Source organism: Lissotriton vulgaris, chromosome 4_1, assembly GCF_964263255.1.
Source record: "Lissotriton vulgaris chromosome 4_1, aLisVul1.2, whole genome shotgun sequence".
NCBI classification, from domain to species: domain Eukaryota; kingdom Metazoa; phylum Chordata; class Amphibia; order Caudata; family Salamandridae; genus Lissotriton; species Lissotriton vulgaris.
This window is the reverse complement of record NC_141691.1, coordinates 1296526834-1296544567: the sequence shown is the minus strand read 5'-3', so window position 1 is coordinate 1296544567 and position 17734 is coordinate 1296526834. Positions and strand designations below refer to the sequence as shown.

Below are 17734 nucleotides of genomic sequence, written 5' to 3'. Positions count from 1 at the left end.
TATGGGTGTGTTGGTGAGTGAATGGATGCCTCAGTGGTACATGTGTGAGTAACTGCATATGTGAAAGGCAGTATATGCGAGTGTTGGAGTGTATAAATGACTATATGTGAGAGTGGCTGTATGGATCAGTGTGTGCTTATATTAGTTATTGTATTAGAGTGTAAGTATGTGTTAGTACATATTTAAATGACTGAGGTGGTGTGTGTATAACTGTACAGGTGAGTAAATGGGAGTGTGATTGATTATTTCCATGATTGACTAGGTGTGCGAGTAACTATGAATGAGAGGTGGTGTGTGAGTGTCTGTATAGATATGTGAGTGCATATGATAATGCATGTATGAGTGACTGTATGGGTGAATGACTGGATGTGTGTGTAGAGCTAGGAATTAGTGAGTTGATATGTACTAATTGGTATTGGTGTATCGATGGTTTCGAAAATGATAGTCTGCATTTTAAAGTGGGTGTATCAAGGATTATATTAGGGTGTAATGAGGTGCATCAGATTTTCATGAGGATGATGTCCTCAGTGATGTCATCAGTGATGTCATTTGAGATGTCATCAGTGGTGTCACTGACCATGTCATGAATGATGTAATATGTAACGTCATCAGCAGTGCACTTCGGGGGCGCGAGTTATAGTTAGTTCGAATTTCTATGGTTTTGTACGAGTGAAATGTCCAACTAACTATAACAACCTTGAAACTTATGTTTTTTTCCGAGAAAAATAAATAAATTATCTATATATATATATATATATATATATATATATAGCTGAAAACTACCCTCAGAGGGCAATGAAAACGCACTCTCTCGTCTATTTTCAGTGATAGCGGTTTTAATCAGTAACCAGTACCCAACGCGTTTCGCTTCTTACAAAGCTTGCTCACGGGATGTTGAGCTAGTTTCTAAGTCCTCCTTTTAAACACCAGGTCATGTGACTTCCCATGTTGTCTATTGTATGCATGCTGGTTAATGTAGTTACCATACATTATAGTCACCAGTATACACTTTTCTTTAGTTCTTAGTCTTTGACAACAGGGAAGAGGGGAAGGGGGGAGTGCATTTCTTTGTTTGCAGACATTATTTACAGACTATTCAGTGAGTGTTAGTCATGTTACTTTCTGTTCTATCCAATGAGCCCATCGGATTTCAAATTTTTCTGTGTTCATCCTTCATTCCACCCTGGTCGGTTTCGTTTAATGCTGTTATTGCATTCAGATTCGTGTAGAGCTAGGAATTAGTGAGTTGATAGGTACTAACTGGTATTGGTGTATCGATGGTTTCGAAAATGATAGTCTGCATTTTAGAGTGGGTGTATCAAGGATTATATTAGGGTGTAATGAGGTGCATCAGATTTTCATGAGGATGATGTCCTCAGTGATGTCATCAGTGATGTCATTTGAGATGTCATCAGCGGTGTCACTGACCATGTCATGAATGATGTCATATGTGACGTCATCAGCAGTGCACTTCGGGGGCGCGAGTTATAGTTAGTTCGAATGTCTATGGTTTTGTACGAGTGAAATGTCCAACTAACTATAACAACCTTGAAACTTATGTTTTTTTCCGAGAAAAATAAATAAATAAATATATATATATATATATATATATATATATATATATATATTACCTACTGGCGGTCGCCAGTAGGTATATATAGTTAGGATTTTTTCTCTATGGGATTTTTGAAAATTCTATGTCTAATAACTTTGGCGTTTGTGGACGGAATTGGCTGAAATTTTCAGGAAAATGGAACATTTTGTTTCTGAGCAGCCCCTGACAATTTGGGGGGGTTTCATCAAGGAGGGGCCGAGAAAAAAAGGGGGTCCCAAAACGCGTTTTTCCCATGTTAATTTCCATAGGGCGGTTGGCCTCACTTTTAGCTCGAACGGCTGAATGGATTTGCACGAAACTTGGCAAAATTGTAGGGACTGTTAGCCCGATGTGCCTTTGCTAGGTCTCAATATATGTGCTCAAGTGGATTTTGAGTAATTTAGGTTCAAAAAAAGATATATATCTGGGCGGAGCCTAACCACACATCTGATCTGATTGGCTGTCAGCACTTCATCCAAGAAGTGTTGGCAGCCATCTTGGGACCAATATACATGATAGCACCTCATTAAAAAGCATTGTAGTTAATAGAGGGTTTTAGGACTTTAGTTACATTATAAATCATTTGTTGATGGTACCATACTCGTTTTAGGAATTGTGGTGGGTTCTAAGGTGATTTTACCATGTGAAAAAACCTTCTGCTGTGATATCATGAATATTGTTTGAAAGAAAACTAATATCTCATGATTTTCCCACAGTGGTTTGGAAGGGGATCTATAAGCTAAACTGAAAGCATATTTTCTGTAAATTCACATTATCTTTCTCAGTCATGTGAAAATGAAGTCTGACATTCTCAGTAAAACATGTACATCCAACAAGGACAGAGACTGTCAGTTGATTCCTTTGTGTTCTACTGCAGCCTCCTAGAGTGTTCTACAGAACAACTAGAGCGCTAACAGTCCTACTTATTACAAAGGTATGGCACACCTGAAGCCATCTTGATTGGAATAAAGTGGTAACTCTTAAAACATTTAATTTAAAAAGAAACAACATGAGGGGGTATATTTTGCCATAGAAAGTATGATTAGTGCTGCAGAAAGAAAAATTAGGGCACATTTTGAGTGACTTCTCAAATCCTTTTCTATTTCATTAAAACATTCTGACATGCAGTCTCCCAAAATGGCCACCAGACACAAAAGAGCCCAAATGTAGCCCAAATATCACCCAGATGTAGCCCAAGTATAGCCCAATGACAGAATGTCCCAGAGTGTTCTAAAGAACAACTAGAGCGCTAACAGTCCTACTTATTACAAAGGTATAGCACACCTGAAGCCATCGTGATGGGAATAAAGTGGTAACTCTTAAAACATTTAATTTAAAAAGGAACAAAATGAGGGGGTATATTATGCAATAGAAGGTATTATTAGTGCTGCAGAAAGAAAAATTAGGGCACATTTTGAGTGACTTTTCAAATCCTCTTCTATTTCATTAAAAAATTCTGACATGCAGTCTCCCAAAATGGCCACCAGAGACAAAAGAGCCCAAATGTAGCCCAAATATCACCCAGATGTAGCCCAAGTATAGCCCAATGACAGAATGTCCCAGAGTGTTCTAAAGAACAACTAGAGCGCTAACAGTCCTACTTATTACAAAGGTATGGCACACCTGAAGCCATCTTGATTGGAATAAAGTGGTAACTCTTAAAACATTTAATTTAAAAAGGAACAAAATGAGGGGGTATATTTTGCCATATGAATTATGATTAGTGCTGCAGAAAGAAAAATTAGGGCACATTTTGAGTGACTTCTCAAACCCTCTTCAATTTCATTAAAAAATTCTGACATACAGTCTCCCAAGATGGCCACCAGAGACAAAAGAGCCTAAATGTAGCCCAAATATCACCCAGATGTACCCCAAGTATAGCCCAATGACAGAATGTCCCAGAGTGTTCTAAAGAACAACTAGAGCGCTAACAGTCTTACTTATGACAAAAGTATGGCACACCAGAAGCCATCTTGATTGGAATGAAGTGGTAAGTCTGAAAACACTCAATTTAAAAAGGAACAACATGAGGGGGTTAATTTTGCCATAGAAAGTATGATTAGTGCTTCAGAAAGAAAAATTAGGGATCATTTTGAGTGACTTCTCAAATCCTCTTCTATTTCATTAAAAAAATTCTGACATGCAGACTGAAACATGCACTTTGAATACCAGCAGCAGACGTCCCTGGTGAGCAGTAGCTTTACTACAGTGATCTAATGTGCAACTAGAGTGCTAACATTCAGAATTTATGGCAAATGTGTGACACATCTGAATGCCTTCTTGATGGAACCAAAGTAAACAAGCATTGAAAATGCAATAGATCTCGCCCTCGTTTAAGTTAAAGCCATTCTGTTTGTAATGAGGTGGCTTTTTAGCTTTGCTTTTATTAGTGTTTTTTCAACTTTCATGTAAATAACATGCATCTGTATGCATATAAGTATATGTATGCATGCATTTATGTTTGTATTTATATAGATATACAGATGATATATGTTTATATATGTATGTATATATATATATATTCACTGAAAAAACCATAGGCTATAGACCATATATAGTTAGGAATTAGCATTTACAAAACCTTGAAAATTCACTGAAAAAACCATAGGTTATAGACCATATATAGTTAGGAATTAGCATTTACAAAACCTTGAAAATTCACTGAAAAAACCATAGGTTATAGACCATATATAGTTAGGAATTTGCATTTACAAAACCTTATTTTACTCACACAAAACCATTGAAATTCCATATATAGTTAGTTGCACTAACTATATATCGCGCACCCGCAATCCACTGCTGATGATGTCACATATTACATCATTCATGACATGGTCAGTGACATCACTGATGACATCACTGATGACATCTCAAATGACATCACTGATGACATCACTGATGACAACATCCAGTGACTGTATGTTTCTGTAAAGTTAAAATATGTCTTACATATTGAAGAATGAGTGGATGTATAAGTGTCTGGATGAAGGATTTAGTAGGTGCATGACTGACTGTATGAGTGAGTGATTAAATGTGTCTCACTGAGTGCATAGGTTAGTGACTAAACTGTCTTAATTTGTGCATCATTATGTCTGTTGTTCTGTAAACTGTTGCATGTGTTGATAAGTAGCTATATGAGTAACTATATGGGTTATTGATTGGTTGCCCAAGTATTTGTATGGGAGACTGAGTGTGTGTGTGGGTGGCTGGGAGGTGTATGACTCTGTGCATAGATGTGTGAGCAGTTGATTCACTAGATGTATGGTTTCAAAAGTGCATGTGGAAACAGCTGTATGGGCGGTTGACTGTGTGCATGAGTGTATTGGTGAGTGAATGGATATCTCAGTGCTACATGTCAAAGTAAGTACATATGTAAAACACAGTACATGTGAGAGTTGACATATATAAATAACTGTGCATAAGAGCCAGTGAATGTGTGAGTGGCTGTATGGATCATTGTGAACTTTTATCAGGGATTGTATAAGAGAGTAAATATGTGTTAGTATATGTTTGAATAAGTAAAGTTTGTACTGTATAGTTGAGGAAATGGAGGTGTGATTGATTCTTTGCATGACTGACTAGGTGTGTGAGTAACTCCATGGATGAGTGACAGTCTGTGAGTGTCTGTTTACACTGATTGTATCTAAGGTTATATTAGAGTCTGAAGAGGTTCATCGTATTATCACATGAATGATATCATCAGTGATGTGATCAGTAATGTCAAATGAGATGTCATCAGTGATGTCATCAGTGATGTCATTTGAGATGCCATCAGTGATGTCATTTGAGATGTCATCAGTGATGTCATCAGTGATGTCACTGACCATGTCATGAATGATGTAATATGTGACATCATCAGCAGTGGATTGCGGGTGCGCGATATATAGTTAGTGCAACTAACTATATATGGAATTTCAATGGTTTTGTGTGAGTAAAATAAGGTTTTGTAAATGCAAATTCCTAACTATATATGGTCTATAACCTATGGTTTTTTCAGTGAATATATATATATATATATACACACACACACACACACACACACACACACACACACAAAGTGTTTATATTTACCTGTAAAACACTTACATTTTAGTTGTAAAAGCATAGTTGTGGTAAAAACTTGCTTGGTAAAGGCATGCATTGTCATGACTGCATTGTAAAGGCATGTGTGATATTGGCATGCGTGTTTATGTCACACATCCAAAAATACCTGCTAGCTTCCATTAAGTTTCATATAATCAGTAAGTATTGTAGAAGAACTATACCATTAAAGTATCCATACGGTGACCAAAGTTTTAGATTTTAGTTTTACTCTGTGTTTGTTTCCCTGTGTGAGATGAAAATCACATCAAAAGTAATGCACAAGTTACTACTTGTGTAACGATATATCTGTAAGAGACATTAGTTAGTGATAGATTCCTTACCTTAGAATATCCCCAGGCGTCAGACTGGATCCGGAAATTTTTGCGTAGCAATACCCCTGCGCGCTGGTAGGCGTCGTCTGCGGCTCCGCGTCCGTCGTCGGCGTCGTGAGCGCCGGGATGACGTCATCGGAGTATATAGACGGCGCCCATGCGCGCTGACGTCAGTTCTGATAACACAGCTTTTCCGCGCCAGATACGCAGAGCCATGATAGAACTAACACTGGTGCCATTGAAACTAGGGCCCTGAAAGGGGATGACCTTAACCCTAAATATCGGTTCGCAGAACGGGGAGGATGGGAGGGCGGTAAGGAATCTATCACTAACTAATGTCTCTTACAGATATATCGTTACACAAGTAGTAACTTGTGCATCTGAAAGAGACACGTTAGTGATAGATTCCTTACCTTAGAATAGATACCCCAGCAATACCAACCCCGGTGGTGGGTCTGCGAACCAATATCACACCAGAAAGTCCTGGAGGACGGAACGGCCAAAGAAGCCATCCCTCCGGACTTGACTGTCCAGGCAGTAGTGTCTTGCGAACGTGTGCAGCGAGGCCCACGTGGCTGCCTGACAGATGTCCTGCAGGGGGACACCGCGGCCCAGGGCAGTTGTCGTTGCCGTGGCCCGAGTGGAGTGAGCCCGCAATCCAGCCGGGGGCTCCTTCCTCGCCATGGAGTAGCATGCTTGGATGCACAAGATGATCCACCTGGAGATGGTCCTCTTGTGTACAGCCTTTCCCTTCTTCGCGCCCACGTAACCAACGAAGAGTTGGTCATCCACCCGGAATTGGCGAGTGCGGTCTAGGTAGTAGGAGAGCGCACGTTTTGGATCCAGACGGTGGAGCCTCTCCTCCTCTTTCGAGGGATGCGGAGGCGGAAAGAAGGTGGGCAAGGTGATGGACTGCCCGATGTGGAAGGCCGTGACAACCTTGGGCAGAAAGGAAGGTCGTGTACGCAACACCACCTTATCAGGATGAACAGACAGGAAAGGCGGAGAAGAAGAAAGAGCCTGGAGCTCACTCACCCTCCTGGCAGAGGTGATGGCAACCAGGAAGGCCGTCTTCAGCGTAAGGAGACGAAGAGGACAGTTATGAAGTGGCTCAAAGGGAGCACACATCAGATAGGTGAGAACAAGATTCAAGTCCCACTGGGGCATCACGAAGGGAACAGGAGGGAACATGTGCGTGATGCCCTTCAGAAATCTACTTACTATAGGGGACTTGAACAAAGAAGGCTGATCTGGTAGCCTCAAGAAGGCTGAAAGAGCAGAAAGGTACCCTTTAAGAGTGCCCAGAGCAGAGCCCTGCTGGGCAAGGGAAAGAAGAAAGAGCAGCACTTCCGAAAGGGGTGCAGAGAGGGGATCCACAGCCTTTGCTGCGCACCATGCCACAAATCTATTCCACCGGCAGGCGTATACCGACTTTGTGGAGGGACGCCTGGCTGCCAGAATGATGTCACAGACTTCGGGAGGCAAGTCAAATGGCCTCAACTGCCGCCGCTCAATCTCCAAGCTTGTAGGTGGAGACTGGACAGGTTCGGGTGCAGGACCGTCCCCTGCTGCTGCGACAGAAGGTCCTCCCGAAGAGGCAGACGAATCGGGGGATCGACTGACATGCTGAGTAGCTCGGGATACCAGTATCTTCGAGCCCAGTCCGGAGCCACAAGGATAACTTGGGCCCGGTCGCGCCTGATCTTCTTCAGCACTCTGGGCAGAAGTGGTATAGGCGGAAAGGCGTACAACAGGCCGCAGCTCCACTCGCGACGAAAAGCGTCTCCGAGCGAGTGCCGCCTTGGAAACTCCAACGCGCAGAACTGCTGACATTGCGCGTTCTCTTCTGTGGCGAATAGATCTAACCAAGGCTCTCCCCACTGTCGAAAGAGGCCTTGCGCCACGTCCGAGTTCAGACGCCATTCGTGATCCATCATGCACCGGCGGCTGAGTTCGTCCGCCCTGGCATTCAGAGAACCTGCCAGGTGTTGAACCACCAGAGTCACGCCCTGATGTTCCAGCCACTGCCAGAGGCGCAGAGCCTCCTGGCAAAGGGTCCACGACCCCACACCGCCCTGTTTGTTGCAGTACCACATGGCGGTGGTGTTGTCGGTGAACACTTGCACCACGCTCCCCCTGACAGAGGGGAGGAATGCCTTCAGTGCAAGACGAATCGCCCGCAGCTCCAGAAGGTTGATGTGGAGCCGGGACTCCGCCGGAGACCAGAGGCCTCTGATCTCCGCCTCTCCCATGTGGCCTCCCCAGCCCTGGAGGGACGCGTCCGTCACAACTACGTGCTCCGGCTGGGGTAGAGAGAGGGGTCTGCCACTGACCCAGTCGCGGTCCGTGAGCCACCACTGCAGTTGCTTCGCAGTGCCCTCCGAGATCAGGACATGATCGGACAGGTTGCCCTGATGCTGGGCCCACTGAAACTTCAGGTCCCACTGCAGAGCCCGCATCCGCCACCTGGCGTGACGCACCAGAAGGATGCAGGAGGCCATCAGTCCCAGAAGCCGCAGCGTCAACCTGACCGAGACCCGGGATAACGGCCCGAAGACAGGAATCAGAGCCTGAATATCCCGAACCCGCTGCTCGGGTGGGTAAACCCGAAACTGCGCCGAGTCGAGAACCGCTCCGATGAAGAGGAGCTTCTGAGAGGGACACAGGTGTGACTTCGGCACATTGATGGAGAACCCCAGCAAGTGCAGGAGGTCGGCCGTAGTCTGGAGGTGGCTGACGACTGTCTGGGGCGAGCCCGCCTTCAACAACCAGTCGTCGAGGTAAGGGAAGACTGATACCCCTTGCCTGCGCAGATGGGCTGCGACCACCGCCAACACCTTCGTGAACACCCGTGGGGCGCTGGTAAGGCCGAAGGGGAGCACGGTAAACTGAAAGTGCTCTTGGCCTACCGTGAACCGCAGGTAACGCCGGTGGGCCGGCAGGACGGGGATGTGGAAATAGGCGTCCTGCAAGTCCAACGCTACCATCCAGTCTCCTGGGTCCAGGGCAGCCAGGACCTGAGCCAAAGTGAGCATCTTGAACTTCTCCGTCCGGAGGAAGCCGTTGACGTTCCGCAGATCCAAGATAGGGCGTAGGCCCCCTTTGCCCTTCTTGGGTACCAGAAAGTAGTGGGAATAACAGCCACGTCCTACTTCTGGCCCAGGAACGCGCTCGATGGCCCTCTTGGCCAAGAGGGCCGAAACCTCCTCTTGCAGAAGTTGCAAGTGATCCCCCGACACACGGTGGTATTGAGGTGGCATGGATGGAGGGGAAGACTCGAAGGGGAGGGAGAAACCCCTTCGGACAATTTGCAGCACCCACCTGTCCGAAGTGACTGTATGCCAGTGGGAGAGGTGATGGCGAACCCTGCCTCCCACAGGCGTCACATGGGCCTGAAAACTCGGACTAGGAAGGTTTTGAGGCGGGGGCTGCTGAGGGAGGTGTGGACTGGCCTCACCGCTGGCCCCGACCACCGCCACGGCGGTTCCCACGGCCGCCACCGCGTTGCTGAACATTCTGCGGCGCGTGGCTGACGGTCCGTGGTGGGGCGCCCCTTCCGTGGCCACGAAAGGAGCGAAAGGCACCCGATTGCTGGCGTGGGGCCGCAAGGCCCAAGGACTTGGCCGTGGCCCTGGAGTCCTTAAAACGTTCCAGCGCATGGTCTGCCTTGTCGCCGAAGAGGCGACGGCCATCAAACGGCATGTCCAGGAGAGTGGCCTGGACATCGGCCGAGAAATTGGCGGACCTCAACCAGGCGTGGCGTCGAACCGCCACCGTCGTTGCCATCGCCCTGCCCAGTGAGTCCGTGGTATCCAGCCCACACCGGATGGAAAAGCGTGCCGCATCTCGGCCGTCCGCAAGGGTTTGGCTGAGTTTAGCCCTGACCTCCTCAGGGCATTGTGGCAGCACCTCCGCAACCGTGTCCCACAGAGTGTGGGTGTAGCGGCCCAAGAGACAGTTGGTGTTCACTGACCGGAGCCCTAGGCTCACAGACGAGAAGACCTTCTTCCCGAACTGCTCATATCTCTTGGATTCCCTGTCGGGCGGGGCCGACGGGAATGCGGTCTGGGAGTTGGAGGCCTGGATGACCAGACTCTCGGGGGTGGGGTGGGTGGACAAAAAGCAAGGGTCGCCCGGTGCCGGGCGGTAGCGTCTGGCCACGTTCCTGTCCACAGGGGGGCCTGTGGCGGGCTTGGACCAAGTGCCCAGCAGAACGTCACACAAGGCCTCATTGAACGGCAGAAGGGGCTCCGCGGAGCCGGACTGCTGTTTGAGTACCTCAGTGAGGAGATTAGTCCTCACGGCCGCGACGGGGAGCTCAAGGTTTAGGGCCTTAGCTGCCTTCGTCAACACTACACTGTAAGCAGAACCCGCCTCCGAAGCCACAGTCGGGGGCGACGTAAATCCAGTGTCTGGCGAGGTGTCAATACCACTGGCCTCCCCAAGCTCATATGTCCAGTCCTGATGAGACTGGCAATCACGTGCCAGAGGGTCCTCGGACCCCTCCCATTGCTCCTCGTCACCCGGCTCCTGGAGACCAGGATTAACAGCCAGGGCCTCCTCGTGGAGATAGAACTCTCCGAAGGCCGACGGAATCGGCGCCCAGCGGCGCCCCTCCGACACCTGAGCAGGACCGTAGGAAGCATTGGGGTCGGCAACCACGTCGGCTGCCGGGGTCGACACCTGAAGAGACGTCGCCGGCGAGGTCGTAGGGTCGACCGGCGAGGTTCCGGAGCCGGATCCAGCGAGGTCGCGCGGCGCCGGGACCGAAGTCGCCAGCGGCGTCGGGGCCGAAGCGCCCGACCCGGAAGGACCTCCAGACGGAGCCGATCGGCCCGAAGGCGCCACGGGAACCGACTGAGGAGGGAGGGCCCTCATGGCCATGAGGTACCTCTCGACCTCCTCCTGCGACGCGCCGTGCCCAGGGACCCGAAGGTGTGGGGCAGGCGGCGACGCTTGCGACTCCCGCGGAGCCGCGTGGGCGGTGTCGCCCGAATCCCCGGTCGCATCGAGCGAGCGACGGGGCGGGTCGGAGGACCGATGGTGTCGCTCCGACCTCTCATGCCTCTTACCTGAGGACTTGGAACCAGACGATCGGTGTCCACTCCCGGAACGTCGATGACTCCGACCTCGCGACCTGTCCCTCGACCTCCCGTGGGACCGGGACCGGGACCTGGAGCGGCGCGGGGCCGACTGCCTCAGCTCGAGACGCTTGCGGGACCGCTCCCGCCTAGCCTTCGACGTCAGGGCCCGGCAGTCGGAGCAGGTTCGATCGTCGTGGTCGAGGCCTAAGCACTTCAGGCACCGGCGATGGGGGTCCGTGACCGACATGAGTCGGCCGCACTTCGAGCAAGGCTTGAACCCGGGCATCCCTGGCACCGATAGTCGAGAATCGACTAACTAGAGGATCAAAAAGATCAAAAAAGTTTTCAGTCAAAAAGTGACTGGGGGTAGAGCTTCTTCCGGATCTGCGCTAGCTGGCGCGGAAAAAAGAAGAACTGACGTCAGCGCGCATGGGCGCCGTCTATATACTCCGATGACGTCATCCCGGCGCTCACGACGCCGACGACGGACGCGGAGCCGCAGACGACGCCTACCAGCGCGCAGGGGTATTGCTACGCAAAAATTTCCGGATCCAGTCTGACGCCTGGGGATATTCTAAGGTAAGGAATCTATCACTAACGTGTCTCTTTCAGATAAGAAGGTATTATCATGGCCATTATGGGAAGCAGGTATTCAAACATTAGGTCACATTTTTTATAATGAGGACTTTAAAACATTCACACAAATACAAGAGGAATTCGGTCTTCCATTGCATCAATCCCTAAAATATGACCAGCTCAAGCAATATTTTCAAAAAACAATTAGGTTCACATTCTCCGGTGCTGTTAAATTCACAGATAGTATCATACCTAAATACTTGGGGAAAACATAAAGGAGTGATATCTGGTTTATACAGCATTTTAACATCACATTTTTTCTCAACCTCTAACGAAGACACTACAATTTAAATGGCAGTCACGACTTTCAATTTCTAACACAACTGATGCTTGGGAGACAATAATGGAGAATCCAAATAGAGGAACCTGTGAAGCTCGACTTAAATGTTGCCTATTTAAGATTCTTCATGATTGGCATTGGTCTCCTGCAACATTAAAGAAAGCTGGTTTAATTTCCCATGCCAATTGCTGGAGATGTGATAACACCAACTGTGACTCAGCACACATTATATGTGACTGTCCGTTGATACAACCCTTCTGGGCATAGGTGGGAAAAATCTTATCTTCTACTGTGCCTTTACATCATCCGTTCACTCTTGCTGTTATTATCCTTCATGGCCTTCAGTTAGCTCCAAAACTCACTAAATCTCAAAGGAGTCTTTTTCGCACAGCAATGACCACAACAAAAATATGCATTTTACGCCATTGGAAATCTCCGTCTCCTCCTTCACAAGAAGAATGGCTGACAACTACGTTCCAAACAGCGTCACATGAGAGAATAATTTATAATCTTCAAAATCAAACTGACATATTTCTTCGTGTTTGGTCACCTTTCTTTAACCTGAATAGTGGAATGGCTATTGATAACACTCCGGGAATGGATACTAATACCCCTTGATCTGACATTTGACAATATATTTTCTTTCTTTCTCCCTCCCTCTTTCCACCCCTGGTTTTTCATGCTTTCCTATTATTGCATTCACTGATAGTTTTGTTGTATTATTATTTTGTTATTCTATTATCTTATTATTCTATCTTTTCTAATTTTCTTCTTTTCTTTTAAGCTTTCTATATCTTATTGACATCTCATTTCACTTCATATAACTTATATTTATATGCTTTGTTAGTTCTTAAATCAACTATTTTTCTATATTCTATTCAGTACTCCTTTCTTAATATATTTTACAATTTTCGATTTTACAAATGAATTACTCCTCAAGGGCTGAGAAGATTGGTCATGTTACTATTTTCTATATTTGTAGTTATATATGTCTAAATTATATATCTATTGAGTTAACGTATGAGTGATTCTTTAAGACTTTTATATCTCTTATATATGTTGCTTGTATTATTTAAATATTTAATGTTTCTCCCACCATATTTATTCCATGGTATACCTAACTATTTATCTTTGTAGTTGAAAGTGTTATTTATTGGTGCGTAGTATTTAATATATATGCATTATCTTGTTTTCTTTTCCATATATTCCTTATATTTATTCGTATCATTCAAATTGTAAGTTATTATTAACTATATTGTACATATGATGCAATTTTCTCAAAACTTCAATAAAAATTATAACACAAAAGTATGAGGACTGCAGAGGGCCACCTGGCCTCTACTTGGTATAGGTGATGGCATCATTCACCCCCTGAGCCAGTTGCAGCAGAAGGTTTAAATAAAGGGGAAGAGTAATGTCACACAAGACTTATTCTGAGACAAGAGCATACAGTGGAAGTGTGAGTTATTTGCTTGGCCTGCAACCGGCAACCGGCCTATCGCCTATCCCCACTTTATGACCCCTGATTTGGGGTATGCCAGTTCCGCGTAGAAGACCTCGCCACATTACTTCCCAACTTGAAGAACAATCTTACTATGTGAGAAGGGGGTGGGGCCTTGTGCCGAGAACTATATTCAAGGCACCTTTGAACGCCACCCTGGCCCCAAACCGCCCTCCTCCCAATTATTTTTTTTTTAAAAAGCTTGCATAAGCTGGTGCCGATGTCCTTGGGTGTTTTCACACCCCTTAATGGACGTCAGCAGTTCAGACCCTCGGCAAACGAGCTGTAAAATCACTATTTACAGTGGTTTTCAGATTGTTTCACCTGCCACCATGTGATATTGGTTCCTCAATGGGAGACTGTATAAAAGGAGCCAACATTGTGTGCCACATGGTGAAAAGTATCACGCATCAGGAGTGACACTACCGCATTTCAGAGTGGTGATGCGCATCACCGCACTGAAATGCAAAGTCACGCATTTGTAGCACCTCGTGGGCTGTGAAGCGCCCAGAGAGCTGGCTGCTAGCCCACCTTTTTTTGCAGAGCAAAAGTGCTGAGCGGCAGCGCTCGCTTTATGCTAGTACCAACAGGCTTGGGGCTGCCTGAGCTTGAGGGAAGCTGCTACTATTGACAATGTAACAGACAGTCAATAGGATTGGGTTCACCACACAGCCATTTCACTGATCACGTGGGAGGTGTCGACAAGTGCCCAGTGTGATAGGTGGTGAGTCATGCTGCAGTTGCCCGCCCGCCGCAGTTGAATTAGAAGTTTGTTCCATTCTCACCTGGCGGGAAACATTTTAGGCTGCTGATTGAACCACGAACCGGAGTGGTTTGCAGGCGACCCTCACTGGCAGAGCCCGGTTCCAGAAGGCAGTGAAGCGAGGAAGCCCCACTGTACTCCGAAAGCGGAACATTCCGCAACTGCAGCCTGGCTCGACCAAAAAGGAAAGCAGGGGGGGTTTAGGTCAAGCTGGGGCTGGTGACAGCGCGCCAGCCCAACTGGAACACATTCGCCTGCATTGCTCAGTTTCCAGAGGGCAGGCTGTTGGCCTCTCGGGGCAACTTTGGGGCAGCCTAGACTATTAACAAACCCAGGTGGAAGAAGTCATCACTCACCTTCTTGTTGACGGGGTGCCAGCTTCGGCCTAATGGGCCACTCTCTCCTCACCCCGCCTGAGAAGTCTGGGGCAAAGGTCTGCAGGCCTCATTCAAGTGCTCTCAGCTGTAAAAGCATTGCATTTTAAACAAAACTTGGATTTTCAAAGCGCCCGGACGCATTTCTTTGTCAGAGAGGAACGTAAAACTACAGCTTTTTACAGTCGCTGTCAACTTATATGATCTGCGCTGTATTTTTTCAGTAGGATTAGCTGTGAGTAACTACTTTTTACTAGGTTAGTGGCCTTCCATTTCTGTTGCTTTACAACTGTTTTAATATATTAGAGTTTCTCGTTCCTCAAAAGAATGTAATTTCTTATATTTAAATGTTTCCTTCATCTTCATTGCTTGATTTTGTTTGCGAGAAAATTTCACACAGAATTGTTAAATGTCACTCATAATTACACTGAAATTATGAAAACGTCACACATGGCAATCTGAAACCTTGGCAGCTATGGAAACCGTGTGAGTTAGGATGTATGTCAACAGCGTTGCCAGGGTTCACACAAACAACGACAAATAGGACTGAGGAAATCTTAACTGGAATCCCAGGGAAACAAAAATAATTACATAATACGAGGTCAAGTTTTCGACGCAAAGACCTGTATATGTTATGTTCCCATTCAAAAATGGCAAAATAAATTTTCTGTAAAACAAGAAAAAGACTATTACGCATTGTCCGCTTTCTACTTCTATTCACATACGGCAGCTGCATCCGGCGAATTCTTTAAATTGTACAATTTCGGGCAAGAATTACAACAAAAGGAAAATACGGCCGATAATAGAATATCTTGTTGTCCGGAGATACTTACAGTAAGTGGCGGGCCTCCCCAGGGCAGCTAACGCGAAGCACGTGGGCTCCACGTGTTAAAAATTGCAGAAGGGCGTCTTCAGACATGTTTATAAACGCTCTAGCTTGCAACAGCTTGTAAGAGAGACTAGTGTTCCCATTAGATGAATATCCTTAGCAACGACGTATCTTCGCACGTTAGGCCAGCCTACGTCTCTGCGTCACGAGAATTGATTCCCGCCTCCGAAACATATGTTGGAGCCTGTCAATGTGCCCAGCCTCTCTCGTGGCACATGCGCAATTACTTTCAGCGGTCTCAGGCTCAGATCTGACATCCAAGCCAAGGCGGTGAAAGGGTATGAGATTGAACTTGGCGTGTAAAAGAAAATATCATCAGACTGCCGAGTACACTTATTTTTCCTGTATCAGGAAACTTAACTTAATAGCGTAATGCGTTCTGCTATTTTTTATTATTTGCTTTTTTTCCCAACTGGATTGAAGTGCCAGTTATAACCCAAACGTTGACAACAGGGCACGTTATGTCCATTTGACGTTCCTGGGCTGTATTAAGCCACTGACGCGTTTTCGCCTTGATCTAAGTCCCGCACTTCCTCCTGGTCCAAAGGAGCGTCAAAGGGACATACGTACCATAGTCCCATAATGTGTTGGGCAGACCAGTTGGCCCAATTGACAACCTTATGTGACACTTTGGTCACAACGTATAGGAAGGACATATTTAGATTAAATAAGACAAGCTCACTTCCCAACTTTTTATTGGTTTTGACTTTAACTCCTATAATTACTCGTCGGTGAAACTTATTATTACAGGGCCAATTGAACACCCTTTCCTGGTACAGGTCGGATACATTACAAGATCCTCAGCAGACATTGCGCTGTAATTCTATTACAGGACTGGGGGCTTCGTATTATGCTTCTCTTTCTTATATTTGCTACTCACAGCAGCCAATGAAAAACGTTTTGTATGCAAATAAAACTACATTTTTCCATGATGCTTGGCCATACATCACATCCTGTATAGCCCCAATAAGAGCTGCTGCACACTGTGTCTCCTCCTCTTTCTTTGCTGCTCACACAGAAAGTTAAGTGCTTCAGACTGTAATATGATATTGTCTTCTTGTATTATTAATGAATTTGTGACAATTGTATTGCTATGCTTGCATGTAGATCGCACTACGTTTTAAACTCTGCTGTTTAGTTTGCATACGTGCTTCGCGCTGATTGCTAACATAAATAATTCAACCGCGTGTAACGCGCTAGTGTTTTCAAGCTTCATTCGCAAAGTTGTGCTTTTCAATTTAATGTCCTTACACTTCCGCACGCACCGCGCTGCGTTTAAGCATTTCGGTGATGCAGAGTGTATCGGATGCATCAGGCTGATTACCCGCTAATGAGCCCCTGCCGGGAGAGTTAACTCCAAAAGGCTCTCGCTGAGAGCGGAGCTAAGGCGTCATGCGGGCGGCCCCCTGGCTTATAATTATTCACCCGCGTAGATAAGGGTTCAGTTTGTGTTAGCGCTCCTTCCCCCCAGGCCTAAAATGTCTTCAATGCGGCTGTGCCCAAATTTCTCCGCTCACGCGCAAAAGCCCTTCTCCCGCTTCCGGCGGGCGTAAAGGCTGTTTTAAGACTTCCAGCCTCAGGGAATATGGGAGAGCCTCCCGGGTTACTGCAATATCGCGCTGCCTTTCACAGCATGCTTTCTAGGTGTTCTTTGTGTCTGGTCTCGCTGCGGTAGTCTAGTCAGACTTCCTTTGGAAGCACACAGTATAGTGGCTAGCGCTGCCTCCCTCTGGAGCTGTACGTGCAGTATACGTCTGGTGTCGACACCTGCTATTCAATCACGGTGGCTCGCGCTCAGCTAGACTTCCACTCTTTTGATGGCTTATCCTATTTATTGAAGGTATCCATGGGTATTATACCTCTACAATGAAGGCCTGACAGACCTCTGTTATATGTAGTCAATGTGTTTATATGTTTTACAGTGAAGGCCTTGCAGCTCTCTGTTACATATATATTCATAAGTATGTATACCTGTTATAGGAAGGACCTTGCAACTCTGTGTTATCTACTGTTCCTTTAGTGTCTCATACCTATCGAGCGTTCCCGACAGGGATTGTTTTGCGCCAGCGGGCGAGATAATTGGCATGTTCCTGACCGGTTGGGTTTTAGCAATGTGCGCCAAATTGCATTGCCTGCGCAATTTTGCATTATACGCTCATGCCCCAACTGCCTAGTAGATGAATATGTGTCATTACACG

The 17734-nt window shown here is 46.4% G+C and overlaps 1 protein-coding gene across 1 annotated transcript in view; it reads right to left on the bottom strand.

Moving 5' to 3' along the window:
- RMP24 (ribonuclease MRP subunit p24) overlaps positions 1–15683 on the bottom strand; it is a 263095-nt gene extending 247412 nt beyond the window's left edge. Inside the window, exon 1 of the mRNA XM_086965529.1 lies at positions 15481–15683. Coding sequence (XP_086821655.1) covers positions 15481–15566 — 86 coding nt within the window. The 5' untranslated portion in view covers positions 15567–15683. The remainder of the gene's footprint in view (positions 1–15480) is intronic.
- Positions 15684–17734: the final 2051 nt, after the last annotated feature.